The following is a 27,282-nucleotide window of genomic DNA, read 5'->3' as shown; positions in this document are numbered from 1 at the left end:
AGTGGTGATGATGTATGTTTGATGTATAGTGACAAACAGAGGGTAAGTATACTAAACGAAGCGATGCAAAATGCAAATATTACTGCAGGGGGTCGTGAAACAACGAAATTCTTTATGTTTTGAAAAGGCACTCGAAATGTCCACGACATTCTTTTCATTTGGGCTTTCAATGTTCTACTCTTTCCAGGAGTACTCTAAAAAAAGCTTCGGATTAGATAAGCGCCAGGGGCAAGTCAAAGTATTATATTTTACATTTGTCTTGGGTTATTTGATGACTAAAAATGCGGTTTCAGTTTGGTACACATCTACTACAAACACTACTAAAGAGCCTTGACAGCAGACTGCAATGTTGTGAATATGAATCTCGTCTGCTGTGGGATAATGTGTACGCGGTAAGTGGGTCGTGCAATATTTTATCATTTCCTTCAACATTTTTATCATTCATTCAGCTTATCGCGTGATAACTTTGTGCTAGAGAATTTTAAACAAAGGAATAACCTAAAGTATTTTTGGATAAAAGTTTTCAAAAGAAAATCAATAGAATATGACCGAAAAATCGGAACATTCGGAAGACTTTATGATTTGTAGTCAAGAAACACAGTCAGGTAATGGATAGTTTCTTTTAAAATGTTGAGCTTGAAAGGATTAGGTTTTTAAAGGTTACACCTTCTAAAAAAATTGTCTTGTGTCCATGACAACTACAATATTCTTTGCTATTTTGAATTTTCAGATGCTTTTATTATTGAACTTCCTCATATTGAGCAGGCAAGAAACTGGGACTGTGGGCTTGCATGCATTCAAATGGTTTTGTCAAAAAATTTAGCACTGCACTTGCTTCAAAATTTAAGTACAATTTGCCCAGAAGAATACCAAAATAGGAGGTTTGTATGAAATAATTGTCTTAGATTGTGTCAATTAATTTTAAACTCATCAGTGCTGTAGCCTATACTATTTAAATTTCTCCTCTAGTACATGGACGATTGATCTTTGCTACATATTAAATCATTTTTCAGTAAAAATCAAGTATTACACAAAAACTTTGGGTGTGAATCCCAATTTTTCACAGGAAAAGTTCTATGATAGCTATATCCTAAAGGTGTAGCCATTACTGGGAGTGGAAAAAATTACCTGATTATAAGAGCTCTGTGTTCTATTTTTATCAAGGATGAAGCAAGAGTTAACCAAAGATTTGCAGCTGCAGCATCTAAAGGCATTTCAATTGAGACTGGTTCCCTGAAAATCAATGACTTGATACATCATATCAGGCAGAACGGAGTTGCTATAGCACTTATAGATGTTAACCAACTAGAATGTGTTTCTTGCAAATCTTTGGTCAAAGAGTTTGGAAATTTTATGAGGACACTTTTGAAACCCCAACTTCCTTTTAGTGGTATGCAAGGCAAATCTTTTAATTCCATATATTTCTCCAATATTTTTTCTCTTGCTACATTATAGGGCACTACATAGTCATTTGTGGATTTGATACTAATAAAAAGCTCTTGTATTACAGAGATCCAGCTGTTAAAAGTGGTATAGTACTTGGATAACAGCATAAGATCTCCATCCTAATTAAAAGCATAATATCATTTGATTCTATTTTTTATTACTACAGAGCTCTGTTGCCTAACATTTTCTTCCTTCGAGAAAGCAAGACAAGCTCACGGCACTGATGAAGACATTATCTTAATACATCGCTAAAATTGTGATGAATACGATGTTTTGGTCCCGGCATATCCTAAGCTCGACATCATTGCACGTTAATACCTCACTCGCATTAGTTTTGGTGAGTCACGGTTTCTCGCACAATTTGTGGTTTGAAGTCAGGCTGAATTGCGCGCTCCAGCGATCGACTGTAAAGATCTAGTCGTTGCGTCATCTGTGAATAAATTTTTTAAGTTTTGCTGCTTGGTGACATGCTATACTATAGTTTTCTCTTACCCTGAATCCCCATTTGTCCTTTACTTGTCTACATAAATTAAGATCAAGTTCCGCTACAAGGAGACCGTCGTTTACACGGGACAAGCCCTGCAACCGTGATAAAATGTAATTCAAAAGAGCATTAGTAAATACCAAATGAAATGCTTGTTCTAACGGGTGTGCGTGAGCCATCCGGAGCAGCAACATAGCTTGAGCCATAGAAGTGTCCAAAATCGCGATGGGCTGGCCGACCGTCTGCTGACGAGAATTCATTAGGAAACACTTCAGTACCAACACGATTTATGGCACACGTGAAATAGCTACAAAAATAAAAAATGTAGGTAATGTGAGTAGACTATGAATATGGAATTCCGAAACCTGTTGGCGATTGCAGCATTGCGGGCTTCAATAGACCACATAGGTTCACTATTAAAATGAAATAAACTAAAATCTAGGCGCTATATGAGGACGAAAAAAGGCACAACCTCAAACCTCCAACGGTGGCTGATGGATTGAAAACAATTTCTGCTCCGTTAATACCGTACATCATCCAATTCTGCGGATGGTGTCTTCCATAGCATATGTTAATGGCAATTCTGCCGAATTGAGTCTGATCAACAAGAAGATTGCGTGATACTCAATATATTAAAACGATCTAATATTTTGGCTTACTTCAAAGACTGGATGTCCTAGATTGCCTTCCATGTAGTAGGTAGATTCATTAAAATCACCAACGCGCGGGATGTGATTTTTACGGCTTTTGCCCATAACTTTGCCACTGTTTGATATAACAACACAGGTGTTCCAAATTGTATCGCCATGATCTTCGTCTCGTTCCAGAATAGACGAAACGATAACCATATTGTACCGTTTCGCTAACTATTGATAACTGTTAGATGAGACCAAGGCATAACACCAAATATATAAAATGACTTACTTCTTGTAGAAAAACAGTTGTGGGACCATTCTCAGCTGACTCAGCAAACTCACACCATGGATGTTTCTCTCGAGTGCAGAAGGCGAAGGGCATGTCTGTTCCGGAGTAGAACAGCGTAAGAAAAACAAAACGTCTAGATTTATATTTTAAGGGACAACTTACTCCAAGCTTCTTGCATGCAGATAATGTTGACACCATTCAAGTGTGCGACTGCGATTATCTGTCCAATTTTTGAGAGCAACGCGTCTCGCTGGGCAGCTACCGGATCCGTTGTCGGTAGTACGATTGCGTTTTGAATCAAACCTACGCGTACACGCCGTGGTGGCCTCAGTCCTTCTAGCTCAGCACTGAAAGTATAACCTTTTAGCTCTAAATTCAAAGGATTGGCAGTCCCTATTGTCAAATCCAGCTCTCTTTTGAAAAAACAAGAAGTACATTCATTATATGTAGGTATTCTAAAATACTATATTACAGATGCTCACGGAAGTTCCCTGCCATATAATATTCTAAAAACTTCTTTCCTATCCTCTTCAGGCAGATGTTTCTTCAGCGATTCTTCCACACTAACGAACTGTTGAGACATGATTCGTATGACAGTGCCTGTATGGGAAAAAGGCAAGGCACGATAATATTATTCATGCAATATAACTTAGTGGACAATAAAAGCAAAACTAAAAGTGATGAACAATGTAAGGTAGAAAAATTCCACACAGCACAGTGTTATGCAACAAAATATTCTATAATATTTTTACCTTGACTAAAAGAAAAAGAGAAAAGACCAAGATTCACAAAATGGAAACCTTGTTTCTAAGATGTGGCCGGATCTGGCTCTTACCTCAAGGCCGAAATAATAATTTCAAAACAAAAACAGCGTTTGGAAAAAACAGTGTTAGCGCTCGCTCCTAGATGTCTCTTTGAATGCCAACATTCAATTACTGTTTAGTGTTTACTCCGCAGTAGAAACCTGGTAGGTTGATACTGGAAACACGTTTCTCCAACCTAACTTGACACAAAATTTTAGCAAAATGCCACAAGGAAAAATCAAAGTGAAAACCGCCATGCCTACCAACGTGAAAGGCAAAAAAGTAAAGAAGTTGGATAAGGTTCCACCAAAAAGAAAAGTGCAAAGTAAGTAGTTTACTTTTAATTTTTCCTCTTCACCACCTTTTCCAGAACATACATGTCATTATACCCAAACCGTTTTGGTTATAGACAATCCGATTGGACCAAGAAAGGTCCAAATTATGGAGGCGAAACAAATGAGGAAAAATATTTCAAAAACAATCAATCAAACTCTTGAAGATAGACTTGTGTCTCAAGTATCTCAGGATGGTAAGCCATTAGCCGTCATTGGGCGAAAAGCAGCTCAAGAAGCCAAAGCAGAAAAAGGAAAAAAAGGAAAGAAATGAATCAACTGTTTCAATCAAATTGTATATTTGTTTCCTCAGCCTTTTGCATAATTAAGTATATGGTCTACCACCAAACAAATGAACTGCAGTTGGTTTTTCTTTTAAGAGTTGCAATTAATAATGCCCCAAAACATGGAATGTTTCATTTTTGTTCTTCGTGCTTCTGTCTTCTAAACAGTGTTTCTTAGCAAGGCAGAGTTTTTCATTAAGTGCTTGCCTAATCAGCTAGTTTCCATGCCTATGTGCATTTACACCATTCCGGGCAACGTTCACTGGGAGGGTACCGCAAGCAGTTGATATGGCAGTAGACGTCCGCCCCAGGTTCTTTCGCAAAGTTTCCCGTGGGCACACATTCAGTCCTATAGACATCGAAAAGCAGAGCATGACGTATGAAAAACAAGTTTAAAAAAAAGTCACGTATTTAATCAATACTAATTTAACTTACAAGCATGTGCAGACGTTGTCTGGACATGTAGGCGGATATTTGAGGCAGTTGGCCATGCACCATGAATCAAAACGATTCTTGTCCCTAAAGCTGTCGTTTGCAATGCATACTTGAGATCTAAAAATCAAATGTTTTCATTTGCATTAAATTGAGAAATGGAAACCCCAGCCAATATATGCGTTGCACGTGATCACGAACCGAACGACTAGCGTTTGTTCCTGGACCCCCTTTTGAGTAACGTTAAGCAGTTTGATGGCGTATGGATTATCGTGAAGGCTTGTCGGTGCCGCTGGAACAACGCCGGCGGGTCCAAAACCTCCCGTGTTGGTTATGATGGCCACATCTGCGCAATTTCTGAACGTCTCCTGGTTTCCGCAGCCGACTGCCCCGGTTCCATTTACGCATACGTCCCACGTATTTCCTGTAGAACACCAACGATAAGCAACTGATGTGTATACTAGGATTTAAAAGTCAATAAAATGAAACACACCTGTATAATAAATCCACTGGATGACACAGCGACTGCACGTAACACCATCTGAATGAATTGTGAACAGAAATTAGGCGTAAGGTAAACTAATCAATGAATTAATTTGATTACCAGGTAGTTTCACACGGTAGTTGAAAGTTTCTTGTCGTTTTGTATCTTCAGGAATTTCAAAACGGTAACTGGATTGGCCTTCCAGATACAGTGGATACCTTACCGATTGTAAAACAAGTAAATTTTATGTCATGTGTGTGCAGTACTAAAATGAGCATGAAAAACATTTACTTGTTGAAACATTCTTGGCGTTCTGCGAGCGTAGGGTCGCCTGATAGTGGGCACAATCGCATTTCAAAGTATCCTTTGTGATTTGCCGTTAGCTCAACTTCAATATCAATTACCTGCCCGGGAGTGTAGCGCCTGCCAAGCAAGCCAGTATCATAAAATCCACCTTTAGCGAATTAATTAAATAATAATCTAAACAAAAAATTGATTAATCACATATTTTACTGTATATTACCACTTTCGTGGAGACGAGGTACTGGATCGTCCCATCGATCGCCACAAACACCACACTTGCCACCGTTCAAGGACCACTGAACTACAAAATCACGAACAAAATTGGTATACTGTGATTTGTTTGCGTGAATACGTCGCATAACTGTCACCTACCTGAAAATCCTCCACAGTAAAGTTCGTTGTCCTGGTAATCAACAGGGTTGGGGAAGCCAAATCTCCACATGGCATTCCTCGCCGGTGGATCCATTAACCGTCCATGACCATCGACAAGATAAACCTGTTGTTTGTGATGATGAAATGTTTAGCACTAGCGTTAGCCATGATTTTAATTGTAAAAGAAAAATGAAAACCGAAATTTTGTCTACCTGCAGAAGAGAGGTAGCTATAGTGAAGAAGAGCCACATTTTAAGCGTGTGTTTGCTGACGGCAGGCGATCTTAGACTGAAGCTATTGGTCGATTTTGCGTCGTTCCTCTTCTTTTTTTCGTTGCCCTTTTTATCTTGATTGCGTTGAGAAACAAGTTAAGGGGAATCTTACTGCCACTGCCAAGGGTGTCGGTCGTGCAACCTCCTGGTACCAGTTATTTTTCTTTCCTTGCTTTTTTTTTTCTTTTTTCATATCCAAAGAGTTTGCAAATCTACCTTTCGGCAACGTATAATAATGTGGCCCCACAAGTATTAAATTTTTCCTCGTCGTCGACTTCTTTGTTGTTCCCCTGGATAAGATTACTCCATTCTTTTCGTAGCAATTAAGTTTGTTGAGCAATTTTCTATCAAATTTACATCACGTAAGGAGTCATCGATTCAAACACTTGAAAAGCTTTTTTTTTCTGAATACGTGAGTGTATTACATTCGGCCAGAGTTTGACTTGTAGCTATTGTGTCGAATGTGCTTCGTCGTAGACCAGCGAATGCACCGTTAGCTTGTGTGACAAGTTTCGATTGGCCTTGAATTGATCTGTTCACGAAAAACATGCATTTTTCCTGCCAAATCTACGCGTTGGTTTTTGTTTTTGTTTCTGGTGTTTTCTTTTCCAGTTTTTAGCCAGAGGGCGTTTTACTAGCTTCACTCGTATGCAAATTTGCTCATAACATGGGGCGCCTTCCCACTTTTCGACAGCCAAGTTCTCGGCAATTATTTAAAACACTACTAAAGAACGTTATGTCTTAGAAGACAAGTTACAAGAGCAAACAGCAAAAAATAAATTCTAATTTTAATATCTTTTTTTGATTCATTGGTTCGAAAATGTTGCTTTGCCAGAAGATCGAGGAGGATGGTGTTGAGGGATAAATGAAACTTCCCACCCACAGGCCTCACGTTTACCCGAACCTCTAAAAGCCGTTTTTCTAACGAAACTCACAAAAACGAGGGACACAAAAGAGCAAAATAAAATTTTTAAGAAAAAAGATACGTTTTTTTACCTGTCTAGGCCATGCGTATGCGACCTAGCATCACGGAAACAGTTCCCCCTCACTGAGGGGTTTTTTGAGGTTGTTGATCCACCGTTCGACTACCTTGTTGGGACAGAGCGGCTAACTCTGTTCCCCTAATGCTTTCCTAATGAAAATGTGCATTCATTCGTCATTTACTATCCGAGTTTACATCACAACATCCTTTAAAAATAGTTAGAGAAGGGCAATTAACTTCCTCAACCCAATCGCCGAATGCTTTTAAGAAGCATACTCAGGAATCGAGTTTTACTCTGTTCTTTTTTTTCATTTTGAAAGTTCCATGCCTGTTTAGCTCATGAGGTATTATTTTCAACAGTTTAAACTGAAAATTTGCTACGGTTATACAAAAACATATCACGTACTTCATACTTATCAGCCTATCAGTGTTCGCCTAAACTCTCAAATGCTGATCGCCTCAAGTAGTTGACTTTCACTCGCGAGATGATGTCATTGTCTCAATGTCCTTTGTCAAAAACTCCTTGGTTTATCAAAAAAAAATTTCCGGTTTTTCCACTTCAGTTGTCGATTGTAATAAGTATTCTTTGCTCCTTCAAGGTGTGGTCTACTGTAAAAGAATGTCACTAAGAACTGACAATTGTGTACGCTGTTGGGTTTCGCAACTGATCGAAAGAGGACCCGCATGTGGGCGATGGTCAATGTTTTACTCCACATTTTCTTTGACTATTTTCTTTTCCAGGCAATTTCTAATATTCAGTTTGCACCACGTTCTTGTAGTACCACCAATGACGGTTGAAGACCCGTATGCCTGGTTGATGTATTTATATCTCGCAGCCTGCTATGATAGAAATCTAAAGCGCTGACACAGTTATGCCCGAATGGCAGAAAGGTCATAGATGACACAAAATGTAATGTCACAAAAATGTATGGTTGTAATGTTCGTATGCTTTAAGTAATACCGCATGACTACTGACAAAACTGTGGAATACCGTTTGACCCACTATTTTGTAGACAATTCTTGTTCCATAGTTGACCGTTATGAACATGGCCGTAATTCCATAACGAAAACGTATTCCTAAGCTGTGGCAACGGTTTTCCTATATGGCATTGCAGACGAGAAACGCCATCTGTTGTTCACGTAATCATACCTTATTGTTTGTTTCATTTACGTTTATTAAATACAATTCATTTTATTTTTATTAGAACTTTTTCATTTTATATTGTAATACTTAACTAACCAATTATGCATTTTTGTAGAAATTGCGTAAATCATCACTACCATTGCACCAGTATTTCCCGGTATTTTAACATACGCTTCCATATTTTAAATTTAACCATAAATAATTATACTTCATTGCAAAATTATATCTTGACTTTCTTATCTTACGAGTGATATAATAATTTGTTTATCAATAAAAAATAAAAAACAATGCCCAAACGAGAGACCCAAATTTTCGGTACAGTTCTAACGGGTTTTATCTGCCCGTTGGTGTTTGGGTAATCACCTGGGTCCAGGCTAGTGCCAGGAAAAAAGCAAACCGGTTCAAAAACCTCATTACACTGCTTTGTTACCCCACTTGTAATTCATTGATTAAAAAAAGTTTTGGTTAATTAATCGTAATATTTTAATTTTGTACAAGGTATTTAGGTTGCAATGGGTATTTTAAGCTGAAACAAACTGCTTTAAAAGTATCTACCCGGAAAATTACTGATGGGTCATTTTCTGAGTATTTCGGTGCAGTTTGTCGGGCCCCAATGGCCCCCTTATCCCTGTAATACAGAGAATTGATATACTAATTATTAGAAAAACTATAAGTTCGAAATGAAAAAAAATATATAGGAACGGATAGTGCTTGATAACAGCTACCCATTTCTATAAAATTGGTGGAAGAATTTTCATAAACAAAAAATTTTCAGAATGAGTCAAATTTTCTACTTATGTCTATTTAGACTTTAGGCCCTACTTGAACATCAACGCATACGGCTTTGATGTGAGGATGACTGTATCAGTTTCTGTAGCAAAGTAATAAAAGACCAAGGCGATACTGACTCTACAGAAGGGTTGAAAAAAGAAGTTGTCTCGAAATTTATTGTTGGGAAAAAAATCTAGCCCTCTGTTGGGAACGCTGTCGCTTATCATACTTCTAAATTTAGACCACCGGTAACAGAGTCTAATAATGTACCTTTAAAAAGTAATACCTATGTTTATTCTAAGTTTATTTGATGATCAAACAGATTGGGTCAGTCGATTCAAGAAAAAGCCTAATTGAAATTCTAACGTCTTCTCTTTGTCTTGTCCAGTGGAAAACGGCATCTCTTGTGGGAAATCATAATAACTAACAATGCGAGGTAATAAGTGGTTGCATTGAGATCTATTTTCGTTCCCGTAATTTTTTTTTTTGTATATAGAGAAATCTAAGGAGCAACTGATGAATTGGAAGAATATATGCATTGTCATCCAGGTTATACGGCGCCGTTCAAGCTATCGAAGGGTTAGTCTTCCCTCAAATAAAATCGCTGGAAGAAAGTAACCAATATCTGTTGTTCCGATGATAACGGCGACTCTGATGAACCCTACGAGGTGGAATCTATAGAAGATGAATTTCTTGAAAATCAGGATCTTGCAAAAAGTATTGACGATTGAAATCCCTAGTTGAAGAAAGCGTTCGCTGATGCCAATTGTTTCAGTTGGTAATTTGAGAAACCAAATTAACTGCAACAAACAAAGTTGAAGCTTGAAATCGATGCGATCGAATTTGCAATCCGTACTGAACCGTTATTTGCAGTAAATAAATTTCATATTGCAGGAAAAGCCCTTTTTGTCGGGCGAATGCAAGACTGCACTAGCTGATTGCTGGTAAAACTATGAAAGAAAAAAAATGCGCAGGTATATTGATACAAGCTGAATTTCATTTTACAATCTAAAAAAGAAGAAAGGACGTTGTTCTGGATAAACTTTTTCGTAATCTTTCAATGAAATACAGGGGAATTTTCCCAAAAGAAAGCTATAAGCAAAATGTTCTTTTACAAAAAAACTTTCGCTGCATGACCTGCAGCCCATGTAGTCCGGCACAGTCTACGTACAAATAATAATATGGTAGTCGTGTAACTCTCCTTTTTTTCAGGCTTCATGCAGTGCCGCTAAAACTTTGTCCATTATATTTATTACTTTTTGCCTGTTATTTTTAAGATGATCATTCGTCTTTTAATAGAATGTCACTACGAGCCCTCTGGTCAAAGAAAACTGGGGAACAGGGTTTTTTTTTCTCCCCCGAAGAGGACAGACGGTTGGGCGCAAAGAGAAGAGGCCTTGAATCAGCAGGGAGATGCTTTGTGAACCATCGCCGTCACACTGAATTAGTTAGAATTGAAAGAATGGGAACACGAGGAAAAGTTAACTTCATACGTCTACAACTCACTTTCATTTTTCAATCTTCATTGATGGTGACTTCGGTTTTCGACATTACTAGAATCACACCTTGTGGACGACGTATAAAAGTGGCGTCTAGCAAATTTCAAGGCACAGTTAGCAATTGTTCGTCGTATTGGCTGGTTAACTGATTCAGCATGCCTAAAGTACAACACACTTGATTGTAGTTTAAACTTTAACCATATTTAACGATTGTTTAATTCTGTATTAGGTTAACGTAAGTATCATGAAATGTTTGCTGCTATTCGGATTGGTGCTAATCCTTGGCACTGAAGCAACGAAAGGAAAAGGAAGAGGTTAGCTGGCTCAAATGTTATGAAGTTATCGTCTAAGGCACATAAACTTAAAATCTACTTGTAATTCAAACAGGCGGAGGTTACGGTGGAGGTATGAGCTATGGTGGCGGAGGGCACGGAGACGGTACGTCATCGTCCCTAATCAGACCCTTTAGTTTTGTTTTGATTCTTATGATTACTAAATTAACATGTTGTAGGAGGTGGAGGATACAGTGCTGCACCTTCCCCACAAATAATTTATATGCCTGCCCCTCAGCCCATCTTTGTATCGGCTCCTCAACCAATGGCCCATCATCAACCAGCGCCTAGGCCTGCACCTTCTTACGGTGGGGCAAGTGTAGGTCATGGTGGTGGTGGTTATGGAGGTCAGATGGGAGGTGGTTCTTACGGAGTATCAGCAGGAGGTGGACATAGAGGCCCTCAATCTAGCGGTTACGGGGGCTCTTCAGGAGCTGCACCTGTCCATGTACACGTTCACGCTCCTGCCCCGGTAGCTGCACCAGTTCATCACGCAGCTCCGTTGTCTTCTTATGGTGGAGGTAGTCACGTAGGACAAGTTGGTGGCTACGGAGGAGCTCTAGGAGGTGAACATGGGAGTAGTCAGTCCGCTGGCTATGGAGGATCGATGGGTAGTGGACATGGAGGCCACAGAGGACCGGCAGGAGGTGGACATAGAGGCCTATCAGGAAGAAGTTATGCTCCTGTTCCAGTCGCCCCACCACCTCACCAGGCCCCAATGCCTTTTTATGGAGGTGGAGAAATTGGTAGTCACGGAGGTTCTGTAGGAGGAGGACACAGCGGACAAGTTGGTGGCTATGGAGGTTCAACAGGAGGAGGACATGGCGGGCAAGCTGGTGGATATGGAGGTTCCGCAGGAGGAGGTCATGGAGCTAGTGGTTACGGCGAATCAGCTGGAAGTGGTTATCTTTCTGCCCCCGTAGCCGTACCTCATCAGCCGGTTCCAGTCGCCTCTTACGGCCCTCCACCTCCATCCGCTGAAGGATACTAGATCATTTTCATATTCCATCCTAAGGCTCCTATTTTAAAGTCCATTTTGAAAGCCTTCCTACCAAACCGGTCACGCAGCTCTTTTGTAAACGCCGTATGTATATTTAACATGGTTTATGATAAACGGATTACTTCATTACTCTTACCAACTGTTTGTATCGATTTATTTTTCCGCACGTAAGTTTTAATTGAAAGACTTGTTAAATCCATCTGTCCGTTTATCAAACGACTAAGTTTATATCACTGAGATAAACTTAAAAGAATTAGCTGAATGAACCGAATTTCGCGATCGGTTAACTTCCGGTGATTAAGCAGCCGTTAGGAATTTCTTCAAATCGCGGAAATTTTACACAAAGAAAAAAAATATTTACCGATTTTCAGCAGCCGGCTACTCACCTGACGTCAACTGCATAGTATGATATAATGTATGTATGAAATGCATATGCTAAACTCATAACAGTTTAGGATTTGATTTACCTACAAAGACTTTCTTTTGTTCTTCTGATTGTTTTTTCACTTATTGAAACCGAGTTAGTAGGTTTTCTATGGCGAATTTGGCTACAATCATTTAGGCCTCCGGCTATGATTAATGCCATTTGGATCAAACTTATTGTAATTACTGCTAATGGACGAGGCTGTCAGGAACAGAAATATTCAGAAATACAGTTGTTAACATAGATGCGATGACGCATGATGACGTAGCTTGTGGTGAAAAGTTGAATATTCAAACACAAGTACAATTTGGCTCTTTTTGTTCCAATTGCGTTACAGTTGTTTGTTCCTTACGGCAGAAAACAAACCAAATAAAGAAGGTTTCAATAAAGGTTACAAACCTTATCGCAAAAAACTTTGTGTAAGTTGATTATCATCAAGGAAAGTTAACCAGTAAAATTAATTGTTGGTCAAACAACTTCTATGGGCGTTAATCGTCGGTAAAGTTTGTTTGCGAAACACATCTATTAGAACAAATTCAGTTCGTCTGCTAGCGACATCTGCGTGATATGGTGAGGAGACTCTTTTATGAGTGATATAGTTATCTGGCAAAAGATAATAAAAAGAACATTAAAATGGAAATGAAATGAAACAATTAGGAAAACTGTTTGTAGGTTTGTAAAATCTACAGTTTCGCCAACAATCTAATCGTTACCTGTTTGTAACTTCGTAGTTAACTGCATTTCATCGCAAACGATATAGGTATCGATGAATGTTTCGATTCTGCTATGCTAGTTCATAAACAAATAAAACACAATATACTCGTGGTTTTCGCCGGCTATATGTCTTTCTGATTGTTTCTGGATTGTGTTTAATTGATAATATTAGTATCCATTAAGATGGCTTCAAAGTTCTACAACTATTTGAAATTAGTACAAACTGCAACACCATATGCTAAGCGGATCGAACAATTAAGCTCAAGAATATTTGGTGAAGTGGCTAGACCCACATCTGCAAAATCGTTGAAGGCATATAGCATTCAAATTAGTACTTGTGTAACACATTGAATTTTTAAAAAATCCTTTGCTTTATAGGTTGTTGATATGTTTAGTTCTCAACCAATTGAACAACGACCAGACATAAAGAACTATTACCCCCGCCATGTTGAAATCCATGTTTTGATGAGAAATCTACGGAATTATGGCTTATTCAGGTAATACTTCAAATAATGCAGATGTTTTCTAGCTTGATAATATGTAATATAGACAATGAAGAAACTATGAAAAACAGCAGGTAACACCCAACTGATGAATTTTTGTAACATTTATTAGGCCAAATTCTTTTCAATGGGGGTGTTAGTACCAACTGTTGACCTCTTGGTCACAAATGCTGTATTTTTGTTGTTGTTTATCATCATATATCCTTCTTTTTTAATGCTTGCTAAATATTCTTAATTATCTTTTTAGGGATGAGCATCAAGACTTCAAAGAAGAAATCACGTAAAATATTCATAACAGTTTACCACTGTACAATTTTAAAAAACTTCTTTCTGCGTAGACGTCTTCGTGAATTGCGAGGCAAAGGAAAGCCCAAGAAAGGTGAAGGCAAACGATCCAAGAAGTAATCGACACGTAAAGGGTTTGTAGGCCAATCCTCTTTAGTCATAAGTTTTGTAAAATAAACAGTTAAAACAAGGTCTTGTTTATAAAAAGTCCTTGGACAATTTAGCTATTCAGGTAAAAAACCAGGTTCGCAAAAATTCTTGCTCAGCATATCTTGTGAGTGCAGATTAAGAGAGACATAAGATCAAGTTGGCATAATTACTGCCCATGAATTGTTGTTAAATATAATACGACGAAATGTTTCGATGCCGATATTCCTCCGTTGTCTGAAATAGCTATGCCAACTGAAATGATAGGCGACGACGTGCGTATTTCCTCAGAAGGAATTCAAACGAGAACAGAAAAATCCACCTACCTCCAGGAAAGCAATCAACATTCTTACTGACTGCGAGGAGGAGTTCAAAATTTGTCTTTATTGTACAGTGCTAGATTATCCCATGAACAATTCGGCATAAACTTTAGCTGGAACACTTTACACCAAGCCAATTGGTTGGAAACTAGATTGCCCATTTCCACCTTTGTGTGCTGAACTCTAATAATTCAGTATGAAGTATGAAAAATGTATCTGGGATAAAAAGTTCATTATTATAGGTATGCAAAAATGGCTTTAATTTCTGCTCCATTATGGAGTATTGTTATTTATACAGGAGACACTTTGCTGACGAAGTTGAAAGCCTATACCAAACGGTATCGTGGACTTATGATTTCTACAACCTGATGATGGAATTAAACAAAAACGAGGAAACAAATCGATCAATGTTTTTAAATGATTCACGTCTTGTGTATCAGGGGTGGTATAACTACATAAATGATTGTGACTTGACAGTGTCATGTTATGAACAGATGACGCATTATTGTAACACTGATTTCTGACGTGGATGACTCAGGGTCAAACAGGGGAACGAACGACGATGGACAGCCAAGGCACCTTTCGGACTTGAGGAAACAGAACAAACAAACCATCCAGACAGCCAGATATTACATAGATAATAAGCTTTTACGTACCATTGAGCATTGCTATTAACCAGTTTTATGCCGCAAAGCGCTCGTCAATTATACAAAACAACTTGTGTTGTTTTGTTGTCATATGAACATAAACAGAAATCCTCTATAATGCCCTGTCATTTCTATCTTTTCATACAAGGCACATCATAGCAAAATGCTATGTGATTGACAACTGCAGGTGCAAGAATTTCAAATTTGTTGGATTCAGGTTGCTAAGCACTAGAAGGCGGTATCTGTAAAATTAGAATTCAGTACAAAGAGGTTGGTTTGATCTCGAGTATTTAAACTATGAGGTGCCAGAACCTCCTTGAGTACGAGACACACTTTTTATTCGTCATGTCTTGTTCAGCCTTACCTTTCATGGTTCTTACGATTTGGTTCAATGCGTTAAATACGTTAGCCTTGACGGTGAATCCACTTAATGGTAAACATCTCCGAACCATCTGGGTAATATTTGTGTCGTTGCTTTTTTGCCTAATTCAGTTTTAGTTTTCTACATAACTTGGCTAACCTGGTAGTTTAATTTCTTTCAACTTTTTCCCAGCCGCGCTGGAGTGGTAATCCAAAAGGATTGTCAGGTCCGCTTAAAGGGGGCGTGGTGCTTGAATATCTGGCAACTCGCTTTAATTTCACGTAAAAGAAAAAGGAATTGAATTCTAAATATAACCTCGAGCCTCATTGCGTATTTCTCACGTTCAGGTACGAGATGGTCAGAGTGGCAGAGAACCGGCTGGAGCCACCAGAAAAAGGAAAAGGACTTTTCAGCTACTTATGGGATGCAGTTGAGTTTTATTTCGGAAATGTATATGCGATTTCGTTAACGATCATTTTTTTATTGTTGCATCATTTTGAAAATTAGCAATGCGATTTGCTACTGCAAGACGTAGTGCCGACATTTCGGCGTCTGCAGATTGTCGACATGACGCTGCCTTGGAATTATGACTACTTCTCTTTTCTTATTCCTGTTCACGACGAGGCGGCAAATATTGACGCAGTTATTAAACCTTTTCAATGGCCGGTAAAGCCCGTATTTTAGGAAGGGACGGAGTTGAGATTAAATTAACATCATTAATGGCAAAATCTCATTCTTGTTAGGTATGGATTGGCCTTGCAATTTCCTCGGTTATCGTCATCGTCATTCTGTTTTTAATTCAACGTTATCTGGACAATCGAGTCGGACTGGAACGGGATTCGACATCAAACGAAGGGGAAAATGCAAATTCTACTAGGGTACACGGACAGCCAGGAAGCCAGTACCTCTACGTACTAGGCAATTTACTGTCACAAAGTATGACGTATGCAAAAAAAACTAACGATTTTCATAAGGCTTAATAAGTGGTCGATTATCTCGCCAGGCGGCCCTTGCACTTCAAGGCGTTTATCCTTTCGCCTCGTAGCTGGGGTGTGGACCTTGGCGGCTTTCATTTTCGTCCAAGGCTATAACTCGACGCTCTTCACTTACGTTGTGGCTCCAGTGAAACTACCGTTAATCAACTCCGTTTACGATATTGCTGAGAGTTCTGACATCGTTTTACTCGTGAAAAAAGCAGGGACAATCGACACTTTGATTTCGGAAAGTCCAAACACCAGCTTAATAATTAAAATTTATACCTTTTAATTAATTTCTACATTTCAATTTTCAAACAGAACTCGAACGCTACAGGTATATTTTCAAAACTGCGTGCTAGGGTCAACTCATTCCCCGACTCCCGATGCACGCTGGTAGCAGACTGCATCCGACTTGTTAACCCAGGATCAAGAAAAGTTTTCATTGACGTAAATTATTCTTCGTTTTTTCCCTTTACCTCACGTTATAAAATAGAAATAACCAGTCACAACTTTGTTTTAGGCGAATATTTATCACCTAGATGCGATCAGGGAAGATTTTCAGAGAACAAAGAAATGTAATTTGCAACTGGCAAGGGATGGTTTCATTAGCATCATTACAACCTTTGCCCTACCCAAAGGCAGTCCATACACCAAAACTATTAGCCAAGGGTAAGCAAATTAAAAAGATACAAAAAAAAAAATGATGTTGTCAGATGTTTACCGTTTTGAATTGTATGGCATCAAAGCCTTTTGGAGCTACATCAAACTGGCCTAATCAACTACTGGGATATATGGTTCCGTCCAATGCCTGGTCAATGCATGGAGAACATTAAAAGCGGATACTCGAAACCCAAGAACAAGCATCCACCTTTGTCGCTCAAGAACTTAACTGGTGCGTTCCTCGTCCTTTTAGTTGGATTGTGTCTATCCCTTTTAGCGTTTCTCGGCGAGAGAGTGTTTTTTATGACTGAACACCGTCGCCATCGCAGCAGTGAATTACAGAAAACAGGAATATCTGATGTCACTGAGTGATTTTGCAACACAGCACGTGAGTAAACATAGAGGTGCGAGCGAGTGTGTATCGCTCTGAACAAAACAGCCGCTATAGGTCATAGATGACTGTTACTATCGTCCGCACGTTTTTAAATTGATATTGGCATTAGAAAAATTTCATTTTTCCACAATGTCCCTCAAGAACAATAGCATTGCATCATTTCACGTAATTCTCGCAAAAAGCACACCAGCTCATTTTGCATGCATGGCTTTCACACTCAAATATCAAAACCAACATACTTGGAACACTAAACAGCCAATTAGCAAATTGGCACTTATGCGTCTTTGTTCAAGAATTATGCATTAAAAATACACGAAAAACATGAAAATTTATTTTTTTCAATGTGTTCTTCATGGTGAAAGGAACTTTCTCAAATATACACTGCGATATTGGCACTAAATGGGCACTTATCCAACCCTATGAAAACCACCGGTTTCATTCTCGATTTGTAGACTTCAAGTTTGAAACACCACTTTATCGAATGGCATTTTTGAAAAATGCCACATTTGCACCGCCGTTTCCCTTGAACAATTCAGGCTATCTCTCTTTGTAGAGACCTACGTCCTGCAATAAATGCATGTCCTGCATTTGAATTTCCTTTAGTGTCAATAACAACCCAGAAAATTCCTCGCGCTTAATCGTCATGTTTCCAAATAAAACTCACAGGATGGGTTGCTATGCGAAATAAAGGTTACTCTTAATGTTTTCGTAGAAACTGACTGATTTCTCGATTGCATAAAATAGAAGGGTCGCGTTTAAGGCAATCAGGGAAGCTTCACCAACCATAAAACACGTCTCAACAAAGGTAACGGACACAAATAATAAACTGCATTTTCAAGACCGTAAAAAAATAATAGAATAAAACATATCAACAGGTGTTTTATGATCGTCTAACTGCGTCTTCGACATCGATTACTCTTATATTAATAACCAATGGTCGCCCAGCTTGCAATATTAATGTTTGCACAGATCGTCAGGGAAATGCTGAATATGGTGCACAGGTGGTGAGCAGCTGAATGCGTTTTTGCGAACAGGATGAAACGGTAAACGTCTAGACAGGACCCGAACCCGAACCCGAAGCAAAGCTGAAGCCCAATGGACGTGATTTGCAATTCATGGCCAACGTGTAAAGATCAAATCGCTGGTACCGCACTTAGAGCTGTACATGATCGATGGAGGGATCGGGTATTTGCTACAGGCAAAGACAGTTTGTGGGGACGGGAATTATAAATGGTGTTGTCACACGGTGGATCTGCAGTATACCGGGAGCATGGCGGCTTTGGTCAGCAAAATTTTGACGGAGGTATAGTGGAAGTAGCGAGGGGTTGTGGACATAGTTGGATAACAGATGCGTGAATTAGGGCGTATGATAAATCTATCGCACGCTTCCCCTAACTTGCTGTTGATGGAACAAATTCTTCACTCGCCATTTAATGCCTTTGCATGGTGTTAAAGTTTTAGAAGATCCTGTCCGGAACTCTCGACATGTAGTCCCTATGCAATCTTTAAACAATTATAATAAAAAACTATTATGCTCACCCCTATACATTGCGTGTTCACTTAAAGTCCAGTTCGCAGGTACAATTAAGAAAGAGTGCATCAATAAGTGTACCCATGCAGCAAATCCTGCGCATCACCGTTTATAGATAAGGGTCCTCATTTACTCCCACTTTCAAGAGTGCTTAAGTAGGCAAAATCCTTTTCAACAGAGTAGTCAGGTTTCCAGCTATAGCAACGCTGGAGTCCAGTTCAACTGGCTATTTACGTGCCATTTTATTGCGTCGCACAATGAAACTTTAGAATATGGAATGAAATTTATTTGTACCCCACAGACAGCAAAACATCCAAACCGCAAAATGCAAAAACTGTCACAAAGAGCGCAATACCATAACCATAAAATCACATCACTAAAAACTACATGTTGAAATGGAATTTCCTTTTTTTAATTGAGGCAGGTATGCTATAACACACTCGTGAATGCTACACATTACATATGTCATCATTTTCAACTGTCCTTGGGAAGTTTGCGATTTTGCCACCTGCGATCCTTATTTGGGCATCATTTGACTCAACCCGTTGATCGCTATGTTTATTCGCGTTGGCAGATAATTTCCGCAGGCTGTGGATCGCCTCAATTGGACCCACTTTTCCTGATGCACTCCTAATTCTCTGGCGCCAGTATTCGTTCCAGGTGAAGTCCTTATGCGACAAAACAGTCGCAATGGCGTAGGCAATGTCAGACCAGCCTCCCCTGAGTAACACATTTCGATAAAGTCGAGATGGTAGTTCTGGGCAGAAAATGCGTAGTAAAACTCCAGCACTTATGGATGCCATTCCGCCAGCAATGATGAATGAAGAGAACAGTAATCCTAAGGATTTTCTCTTCAACGACCATTTCTGTTCCTCTATTCCTATGACACTGTTTAGTCCCATTAGACGGAAGACAAGAAGTTCGCTGAAGACGTTAACCGCTGACGGAAATGCGCCTATGATACGTTCTAAGGGTTCGAGAGAAAATTTTGGCGCTGCTGTCATAGTATAGAGAGGTAGTCGATCTTCGAAGAACTCCAAAAGAAATTTTTGTTCTCTTTCATCAGCATCTTTGATTTTCGAAATTTCCTCTGCTAGTTTCCTCTTTGTGTCGTACATAAGTCGAGCCCCAGAAACGACGTGGGCCGCCATCAAATCTCCGAGCATGTCTCGGTGTGGTTTTAACGGTAAAAAGTTGATCGCTTTCAGATAATCAGGATCCTCTTTGGACATTGTTTGACGAGCTTTTATTTTTAGCCACTGACGTCGGACTATTTCTGCGACAAATTTTTGTTCGATGAGATGCATCACAGCGTCTGAATAGATGGGGCACTGCGGATAGTTAAATCCTTTGGTTAAATCGCAATTGGGCACCAGAAAACCCTGATCATCGATGATCTCCTGCTTCTTTAGTTCCTTCCAAATGCCTTCTCGTTCAGCTGGAACAATATTTATTCGAAAGAAGTCATCATAGAGCAGACGACCAAATTCTCTAAGTTCCATATTTTTGAGCTTCTTGAGGTCAAGAAGAGCGATCTTGTTGAACTCGAAATTTTGCTTTTCTAGCTCATAGTTTGTGATTCGTTTGACATACTTCTTGGGAAACATAAGTTTTTTGCTGTCGTCCAACTGTTGTTTGTTTTCGTATATCGGATGATAGAGGATGGTAAGGCATTTTAGTGCTTGATCGTAAGTGTCGTATCCAAAATTTAACATGATAGCCTCTTCTCTATCAAGCTCGGGTATGTGTTCGTACTGCCTGTCTGATATGATGACGCATTCCATTTCGATGCCGTTCTTTGGAATCTTCAAGGCACCAGCATCGACGAGTTTCTTCCAGAACGCCTTCCTACTAGATGGGATAAAAACTTTTTTTTCAAGCTCCTTTTCAATCTCTTGTTCACTTAAGGCTTTGTCAAAGACGGACACTAGCGTTTTTTCGAGTGATGCTCCAATACAATCATAGTCGTCTTCTATCTGCTGGATGATTGCACTTCGATTACGCAAACTGCCGTCGGGGAATATACTTTGGCTCGGGATAGTGTTGGGATCGTTGAGCTCGCAAGCAATGCATTTTGCTTCTACCAGAGATTTATAATACTTGCCAACTTTCTCTCGACGAATTTTTTCGTCCCTTGGCATTTCTTCGGTTGAGGTTTTATCTTGAGGACCTGGTTGTTCGTCCGGAACTTTACTCGCTTCACGAAGGCTTGCGATAGAGCAGTGATTGTCCAACAAGGAGACAATGGACTCACGTAAACATGTCCAAATTCTCACTTCATTTTTTTTCTGTTCGTTGTAAGCGTCAGAGTCACGAAAAAAAGGAATTTCGTCTGGTTTATCTTGTTGTTTTATCTGATTGATTGTGCTATTGAAAGACTGTTGCATGTCAATTTGCTGGGTGATAATGGTCTCCGTGGCTCGTAACTTGCGTAAGAATTCGTCTTTTGCGTTCTCGAACTTGTTTTGTTTGAGAGAAATAAAAATCTGGTAGTAGTGAGCAGCTGGATAACATAAACTGTATTCGGAACTAACAAGTTGTTTCAAAATCTGTTCTGCCTTGGAGAGGTTCGGTTTCTTGCAGGAATTTGCAAGATCATTTGCTACAGCTATTGCGCGAGCAGGCGTGATCCAGTTGATTATGTTGTCAAAGTTCTCAAAACCGTGTAATTTATCAGGAAACTCTACGTTGGAACGATCGAATTCTTTTGTATCAAGCCAAAGAGCCCATTTGTCTAGGGCGCTGTCACGAATGGCCTGAACCAACACCTGATAGTCTTGGTATTCAACATCATCTCCTTTTTCTGTTTTTCTCATTTCTTTGCATTTCTCCAATTCATTTTTGATGTTTTGCATCGAAAATGTTTTGATAAAATCCAGGAACAATTTTTTTTGAATATCGTTATCTTTGAAATCCTCGTCCAACCGCGATAATCGCTGTAATTCTTGTTCATCTCGTTCTTTTTCCATATTGTTGAACAATTGCTCATCACCAAGTTTTTCATCCTTTTCTTGTGACTCGGTGTCGCATAAGATAAGGATTCCACTTCCTTGTTCTCCTTTTCTTCCTGCACGACCCATCGCTTGCTCTTTGATCCGTTCGTTTTCGGGTAAATAAGTCAAGCAAATGTGTAGACCTCCGTTAGCTTTCAAATCGTTGCTAATCTTAATGTCTGTTCCTCGTCCAGCCAAGTTCGTGGCGACGATAACGTGTCCAATGCCCAGTTCACTACTTTCAAAGGCAAATTTTTCGTAGTCTCGTGTGTATCGATGAATCAAACGAGTGAGACGATGACGTTTCAGCCTACGGTAAACTTGATTGACTTCTCTGATGGTCCTGCAAAAAATAATAATGGATCGAGATTTTACGTCCACATTGCTTACATCACGCTGTGGTTGATCCTGTATTCCTTCCGATATATTAAGAACATCCCGCGTTTCTTTGATTATTTCCTCTAGCCACTCTGCTCCCGATCGGAGAACTTTGGTTGGTTTGAGAGTGAATTTTTTAGAAAAAGCGGTCGGAACTTCAAAGAAATCGCACCCGTACTTGTCGCTCAAAAATTCTTGCTCTTTTTTGGACCCTAGTGTACCCGACACGCCCATCATTTTGTTGTATTCCAAGATGTACGTGGCATTGGAAATGAAAACGGCTTTGAGACTTTGCAGCGTCAATTTACACCCTTCCTTCAGTTGAACGAACTGGTGCAAGGCTCCGTCCCATTGCGACAAAGTCTGGTCTGTTCCAGTGTCAGGATCGATTATAATCACTTGCGGATTGAGATCCAGATTAGTGTCTGTTCGGTCTTGGTCAATGACGTAGTGCTCGTCGCGTCTTAGATCCAAAGCCTGAAAGGCGCTATTTAACCAAGTGTCAAGGTTTCGATCAACAAAGTCGAGCAGGTGAGAAGGTAATCGGAAGCGACGCTGGCGATTGGCAATTTTGCGGAAATAGAAAACCAATTTTGCATTAAGATTGTTCACTTGGAGTTGTGTCGCATTAGGGACATAGTTGATCTCCTCTTTTGTTATTTTGTTGGCATCAGTAATGACTAGACGTCCTTTATCATCAATTACTTTTTGATTAACTAGGTGATTCCACAGCGCTGTTTTTTCCGAAGGTAAATCTTTTAATTTCGCATGAACCAACTCCAAATCGTCCATAGATGTGACGCCAAACAAGTCATAATACACTTCTGATTTGATTGATTTTGTAACGGATGCCATCGAAGTTTTTGATTTTTCCCAGTTTTTCAACATTTCCCAGATGAAAACATACAAAGATTCAAGCATCTCCATGCCTGGAATATCGTGCGATAGGTACAGAGTGTTGCTGCCGCGGTCCAGCAACATGCAATCCACTTCGTCAATAATGACATTCGTGAATTCTCGGTCACCACGAGTATTGTAGTTGTAAAAATTTTTCAGTAAGTAATCACGCTGGAAATTTGCCAGTTCCCCGTAAACCACGGCTGCTTCGTAGGCTTTTACACGTTCCCCTTTCAAATGGCTGCAATTATTTGCTACACTGACTCCAAAGAGGTCATACAGATCCTTGAGTCCTCCCTTGTCCGACGAAGTGTTAGTATCGCGTATAGCTAGGACGTTGTTACTGGTAATAACGTCAACTGGTGATAATGGTTTCGATTTTGTAATCTGAGAAAGAGCCAATGCGATGGCCACTCCGGCAACAATCAAAGATTTGCCCTCACCAGTTGATACTTGAACCAACGTTTTCTTGGAATTTGGACGTTTTTGTAACAATGCCATGATAGCCACTCTTTGCGCATCACGCAAGGAAAATCCTAGTTTTTTTTGGACGCCGTAACTGTAGACACGGAGGAAGCAGTTTAGGTTTTCGTCACTCGCTAGATTTAATCCTTGGTCTTTGATCGATTTTAAGAAGGTGCTCTCCTTAAGATCCATTGTTTTGGATTCTATAACATTTTCTTTTAAAAGAAGAAGAAACTTCAGGTTATTATTAGTCATATTTTCATTTTGCTGCATAATACTGATGATCTCCTCCACGTTTCTTACTGCAGGGTTTTGGTTTGGGTGTACGTCAGAGTCGAATGTCGTGTTCGGAGTGTTTTGTATTATAGTTGCAACTTCCTGTTCGTCGGCTCGTAGCGAAGAAGTGCCTGAAGTGTCGGCTTTTAATTGATTTAGAGGGGCTGGCTTAAGCGTTTTTGCTTGTGCGATTTCTAATCGATTTTGCTGGTCTTGATACATCATCCGCTCGAGTTTTTCGTTGAATGTTGCCAAATCCTTTGGTATCAAACTAGTTGGCTGAGGTTGCCGTGTGCTGGAAAATATCTCTTCAAGGGACTGAGAAATTTCCTTGTGTTGATTTATCTCGGAATAATGCTGAAACAGACTTTGGCGAAGGATGATCTTTTTCCTGGTAGCTTCAACCAGTATTGTAGGATCAGATGTAGGAACAGGCTGATCTATAATTATTGACGCATACTTCGCCTTTGATGTTCCTCCTGCAACGGGCTTTACTTTAGCGTACAAGTTGACGTCTTTCGATTTACGATCGCAGAACTTTAACTGAAGCCTGACATCGGAGTCAAAACCAAAATACCTCCCTTCCTTATTCTCTTTGGTTGTCTTGACACTGTGAATGAAACCAATATCACCGGCGGGTTTACCAATTTTGCCGTCAGCACCACATGCCTCATAGACATTAGGCATATAGGTAGCGGATGGTAGGCGCTTCTGATTCCCGATACATGGGAGGTTAGGTAATGTGGTAGACGTCAATCTATTTAAAATTTCCACAATCACAGAGCCACCGTATCCACCTTGTCCGACTCCTCGTCCTGATAAAAAAAAGGAAAAGTTTAAAAATTCCCAATGTTCACTTTAATCTTTGCGTTAGATTCGAACAAATGAAAATACCTTGAAAAAAGATAAGCGAATCGCGTTTCGTCTCCGATTTGTAAAATGATACCATGACCTCATTGATATCGGACATGGGTCCGCGGATATAACCCTTCTCTTTAAGGTTTCCCAATACATTATCTTCTGGTGAAAGATGTTCTAACGCTTCAGCAACCGTTTTCATATTGCCTTCGCCTCCTTCGAATAGTGACATGGAAGGAAAAGCTTGGTTAAATTCCTCCTTAGTCCATTTGTGAGCTGAACTTCCGTCCCCTCCATCAGATATGATTGTCCATTGCTTGGCATTGACCATCTCGTTGCAAATGATGTGTACGTTACCACCACTTTCACCTGGTTGACGTGGTTCTCCTACAAGGTGTAATACGAGAATAAAAAAAAGAAATATAGTGCATTTGTGTACCGCATTAGACATGAATTCTTCCATCGTTAAACATGGGAGGGAACCTAATGCGTCACTCACTTGCATTTTGTTCGTTGTTGTGTTGACCAGAAAAGTTCCAAGAAAATTCATCATCAACAATGATTTTGTCAGTGTCCAGTCCTAAATTTGTGCCATGCCAGATGTCGTTATCCAAGTTGCAATCAATGTGAACGGATTTTAGTCCAACAATTTTGATTTCCTGGAGACCTACATCGTCCTTTTTTAATTTTTCCATTTTATCTATAACTTTGCTAAGAAATACAACTTTTCCTCTGACAAAAATAATTTTCCTTCCGTTATCGTCCGTGGTTTCGACCTTTGTTCGTGGCAGCAAGTATAGCTTCAAAACTTCATTCATCATTAATGTGAAACGCGAGGTCCACGCTTCTTTCCCTATTTCTTCAACGGCTTCTTTAAATTTTTGGAACCAATCAGGAGTCGAACTCTCTTCGTTGCTACCAGCCGGGAACTTTTGCAGTTTTTCCTCGCAAAATATGCGCCAATCAATTGCTTTGCCGGTGGGCAATTCATCGAGAATATCCTCGAAGAACAACTCTATAATGTCTAGCAATTCCTTGTTTTCAAAGGCTTTCACCAGTAAGGAAATTAGGGCGGAAATGCATTTTTGGTATTTCTCACCATTAGTTTCGTCTTTCACGAAATTCTGCCAACATCGGAAGAAAATCTCTTTGATGCAAAGAATTTTGAAGTTATTAAAATGGCAGGGAACAAGAATGGCAAAACGAGGAGCTTGTTTGAACAGCTGTCCCTGTTTGGCAATCAACTGAAAATACCGACACCCTCCGTCACACCAGATTCGAACTCGTGATTGTGCCAATTGCGTCGTTTCAACGTCATGGAATGAACTGATAGAATTAAACTCGTTTACTAGAATAGATATCTCTGAGGGGTGGTTAGTCGTTGTCAGATCCTGAGACGCTTTTTCGAAAGCCTTTTCCTGCCAAATTTCCAATACGGATTTGACATACTGCCACTCGAGACATGTCAAGTCGAAAGAAGAAAGTTCTATTCCAAATTTCTGTTCCATATGTTCTACAGCATTGCGGAAAAGCTTCAGATTGCCTTCATTGTCCGGATGATGCAACCAACTTTTTAATTTTTTGCCAAAATATTCTGATTTACTGTAATGTAATGTATTCGGCGGGTTAGGAGTTTCTCCAGCAACACTCGCTTCATCCTCATCCATAGCTGAAATTTCGGACATCTTTCTTGCAACGGTATGATATATTCGCCAGTCACATGTAATTGTTTTCAGTAATCAAACCTAAATGGCAGTATACAACGAAAATAATAGTTTTGAATCATGTAGTATGTCACAGTAAAATCAAACGGAGCCGAGGGATAAGCATTTTTTTTCTAGCTGCCACCTTTTTATTATTGTCATTCGCCTATTGTTTTGTTTTTCTACTTTTTTTTCCCCCTTTCATTATACTTGACGCTGGGGTTCGACTTCCATTAGCTGTCTTTGGACCCCCCCCCCCCCCTCTCCATCTGAAAAATGGGGTAGTAATCCACACTAATACCGGGACTGATAGGTGTAGTAATTTTGTTACGGGATGCGATGGATTTGGGTATTGGGTTTGCCTCTTAAATTGCGGTTTAGGCGACGTTACATTAAAAAGAAAGACCTGCTTGATTTACGACAATGGATTATTTTAGAAATCAACGACAATAGAACAATTATTTTGGTTTAATTAACTTATTGCTTGCTATTGGGTTTACTCCCCCATCAGCCCGACTGAAATCTGAAGGGACATGGAAACAAAAAAAAAATTGCTGCCTGTAATCGGCTGCCCCACCCAAAAACTAAAATGATCCACGAGATAAACAATATCCGACCCGATCGACGCAGGACCAAGCCCTTGTCGACACCAAGAAAGTAGACAAGGAAATTTGTATTGTGATAGCAAGCGACGAAATAATCATTAAAATTTTTTAAATAAAGCGACTATGCTACTTAGCCCGTCATGAAATTGCCTGGCTGTCCGCTATGTCCTCTACTATCTTATCCTGATATCAGCTATAACGCTGACGAATAAACTAAAGCAAAAAATTTCTAAAATTCAAAGCTACGAATACTTAAAATCGCAAATTGAATTTCACTCAC

The 27,282-nt window shown here is 39.5% G+C and overlaps 7 protein-coding genes and 1 long non-coding RNA gene across 8 annotated transcripts; 4 read left to right on the top strand and 4 right to left on the bottom strand.

Annotated features, from left to right (window-relative positions):
* On the bottom strand, window positions 1-362 carry LOC132088585 (uncharacterized). The gene is made up of 2 exons (XR_009422066.1): window positions 253-362; window positions 1-194 (listed from the first exon to the last, which is right to left on the bottom strand). It is a non-coding gene; the product is annotated as an uncharacterized LOC132088585 (long non-coding RNA).
* Window positions 363-444: 82 nt separating this feature from the next.
* On the top strand, window positions 445-1,900 carry LOC130685902 (protein GUCD1-like). The gene is made up of 6 exons (XM_057509191.2): window positions 445-605; window positions 731-881; window positions 970-1,096; window positions 1,165-1,390; window positions 1,456-1,530; window positions 1,613-1,900. The coding sequence occupies exons 1-6, from the start codon at window positions 545-547 to the stop codon at window positions 1,696-1,698; spliced, it is 726 nt and encodes a 241-aa protein (XP_057365174.1). The 5' UTR covers window positions 445-544; the 3' UTR covers window positions 1,699-1,900.
* LOC130685893 (beta-ureidopropionase-like) lies at window positions 1,405-3,681 on the bottom strand. The gene is made up of 10 exons (XM_057509178.2): window positions 3,607-3,681; window positions 3,337-3,454; window positions 3,017-3,267; window positions 2,855-2,949; window positions 2,590-2,796; window positions 2,403-2,527; window positions 2,296-2,343; window positions 2,093-2,237; window positions 1,939-2,025; window positions 1,405-1,876 (listed from the first exon to the last, which is right to left on the bottom strand). Exons 2-10 carry the CDS (start codon window positions 3,435-3,437, stop codon window positions 1,775-1,777), a joined length of 1,161 nt encoding a protein of 386 aa, XP_057365161.1. The 5' UTR covers window positions 3,438-3,454; window positions 3,607-3,681; the 3' UTR covers window positions 1,405-1,774.
* Window positions 3,682-4,271: 590 nt separating this feature from the next.
* Window positions 4,272-6,227, bottom strand: LOC130685895 (uncharacterized). Its single transcript, XM_057509182.1, has 9 exons — window positions 6,077-6,227; window positions 5,865-5,988; window positions 5,713-5,793; window positions 5,481-5,643; window positions 5,310-5,407; window positions 5,199-5,246; window positions 4,907-5,129; window positions 4,709-4,825; window positions 4,272-4,622 (listed from the first exon to the last, which is right to left on the bottom strand). The coding sequence occupies exons 1-9, from the start codon at window positions 6,113-6,115 to the stop codon at window positions 4,502-4,504; spliced, it is 1,014 nt and encodes a 337-aa protein (XP_057365165.1). The 5' UTR covers window positions 6,116-6,227; the 3' UTR covers window positions 4,272-4,501.
* A 4,409-nt stretch (window positions 6,228-10,636) lies between these two features.
* LOC130685897 (uncharacterized) lies at window positions 10,637-11,993 on the top strand. The gene is made up of 4 exons (XM_057509184.2): window positions 10,637-10,696; window positions 10,762-10,846; window positions 10,920-10,970; window positions 11,044-11,993. Exons 1-4 carry the CDS (start codon window positions 10,688-10,690, stop codon window positions 11,853-11,855), a joined length of 957 nt encoding a protein of 318 aa, XP_057365167.1. The 5' UTR covers window positions 10,637-10,687; the 3' UTR covers window positions 11,856-11,993.
* Window positions 11,994-13,069: 1,076 nt separating this feature from the next.
* On the top strand, window positions 13,070-13,979 carry LOC130685910 (small ribosomal subunit protein mS33-like). Its single transcript, XM_057509200.2, has 4 exons — window positions 13,070-13,314; window positions 13,381-13,499; window positions 13,753-13,785; window positions 13,844-13,979. The coding sequence occupies exons 1-4, from the start codon at window positions 13,186-13,188 to the stop codon at window positions 13,908-13,910; spliced, it is 348 nt and encodes a 115-aa protein (XP_057365183.1). The 5' UTR covers window positions 13,070-13,185; the 3' UTR covers window positions 13,911-13,979.
* A 1,249-nt stretch (window positions 13,980-15,228) lies between these two features.
* On the top strand, window positions 15,229-17,335 carry LOC130686180 (glutamate receptor ionotropic, delta-1-like). Its single transcript, XM_057509472.2, has 9 exons — window positions 15,229-15,360; window positions 15,458-15,546; window positions 15,613-15,694; window positions 15,773-15,931; window positions 16,009-16,201; window positions 16,269-16,502; window positions 16,577-16,689; window positions 16,763-16,911; window positions 16,989-17,335. Exons 1-9 carry the CDS (start codon window positions 15,250-15,252, stop codon window positions 17,272-17,274), a joined length of 1,416 nt encoding a protein of 471 aa, XP_057365455.2. The 5' UTR covers window positions 15,229-15,249; the 3' UTR covers window positions 17,275-17,335.
* Window positions 17,336-19,126: 1,791 nt separating this feature from the next.
* On the bottom strand, window positions 19,127-26,435 carry LOC130685885 (uncharacterized). The gene is made up of 3 exons (XM_057509167.2): window positions 25,194-26,435; window positions 24,731-25,081; window positions 19,127-24,651 (listed from the first exon to the last, which is right to left on the bottom strand). Exons 1-3 carry the CDS (start codon window positions 26,377-26,379, stop codon window positions 19,277-19,279), a joined length of 6,912 nt encoding a protein of 2,303 aa, XP_057365150.1. The 5' UTR covers window positions 26,380-26,435; the 3' UTR covers window positions 19,127-19,276.
* Window positions 26,436-27,282: the final 847 nt, after the last annotated feature.

Source organism: Daphnia carinata, chromosome 2 (assembly GCF_022539665.2).
Source record: "Daphnia carinata strain CSIRO-1 chromosome 2, CSIRO_AGI_Dcar_HiC_V3, whole genome shotgun sequence".
NCBI lineage: Eukaryota > Metazoa > Arthropoda > Branchiopoda > Diplostraca > Daphniidae > Daphnia > Daphnia carinata.
Note: the sequence above shows the minus strand (reverse complement) of the source record. Positions and strands in the feature narration are given on the sequence as shown.

Coding starts and splice junctions, on each gene's coding strand:
- LOC130685897 (XM_057509184.2), top strand. Junction 10,847..10,919: donor AACGAAAGGAAAAGGAAGAG/GTTAGCTGGCTC, acceptor TAATTCAAACAG/GCGGAGGTTACGGTGGAGGT. Junction 10,971..11,043: donor TGGCGGAGGGCACGGAGACG/GTACGTCATCGT, acceptor AACATGTTGTAG/GAGGTGGAGGATACAGTGCT.
- LOC130685893 (XM_057509178.2), bottom strand. CDS start 3,437: ATGTCTCAACAGTTCGTTAGTGTGGAAGAATCGCTGAAGAAACATCTG. Junction 2,950..3,016: donor CTGCATGCAAGAAGCTTGGA/GTAAGTTGTCCC, acceptor ACTCCGGAACAG/ACATGCCCTTCGCCTTCTGC. Junction 1,877..1,938: donor AGGACAAATGGGGATTCAGG/GTAAGAGAAAAC, acceptor ATTTATTCACAG/ATGACGCAACGACTAGATCT.
- LOC130685902 (XM_057509191.2), top strand. CDS start 545: ATGACCGAAAAATCGGAACATTCGGAAGACTTTATGATTTGTAGTCAA. Junction 882..969: donor GAAGAATACCAAAATAGGAG/GTTTGTATGAAA, acceptor TTTCTCCTCTAG/TACATGGACGATTGATCTTT. Junction 1,391..1,455: donor ACCCCAACTTCCTTTTAGTG/GTATGCAAGGCA, acceptor GCTACATTATAG/GGCACTACATAGTCATTTGT.
- LOC130685885 (XM_057509167.2), bottom strand. CDS start 26,379: ATGTCCGAAATTTCAGCTATGGATGAGGATGAAGCGAGTGTTGCTGGA. Junction 25,082..25,193: donor CAACAACGAACAAAATGCAA/GTGAGTGACGCA, acceptor TACACCTTGTAG/GAGAACCACGTCAACCAGGT. Junction 24,652..24,730: donor TTCGCTTATCTTTTTTCAAG/GTATTTTCATTT, acceptor TTTTTTTATCAG/GACGAGGAGTCGGACAAGGT.
- LOC130685895 (XM_057509182.1), bottom strand. CDS start 6,115: ATGTGGCTCTTCTTCACTATAGCTACCTCTCTTCTGCAG. Junction 5,989..6,076: donor TAGCTACCTCTCTTCTGCAG/GTAGACAAAATT, acceptor CACAAACAACAG/GTTTATCTTGTCGATGGTCA. Junction 5,644..5,712: donor ACCTCGTCTCCACGAAAGTG/GTAATATACAGT, acceptor AATTCGCTAAAG/GTGGATTTTATGATACTGGC.
- LOC130686180 (XM_057509472.2), top strand. CDS start 15,250: ATGTCTTGTTCAGCCTTACCTTTCATGGTTCTTACGATTTGGTTCAAT. Junction 15,695..15,772: donor TCAGCTACTTATGGGATGCA/GTTGAGTTTTAT, acceptor TTTGAAAATTAG/CAATGCGATTTGCTACTGCA. Junction 16,690..16,762: donor CAAGAAAAGTTTTCATTGAC/GTAAATTATTCT, acceptor ACTTTGTTTTAG/GCGAATATTTATCACCTAGA.
- LOC130685910 (XM_057509200.2), top strand. CDS start 13,186: ATGGCTTCAAAGTTCTACAACTATTTGAAATTAGTACAAACTGCAACA. Junction 13,315..13,380: donor CATCTGCAAAATCGTTGAAG/GCATATAGCATT, acceptor TTTGCTTTATAG/GTTGTTGATATGTTTAGTTC. Junction 13,786..13,843: donor GACTTCAAAGAAGAAATCAC/GTAAAATATTCA, acceptor CTTTCTGCGTAG/ACGTCTTCGTGAATTGCGAG.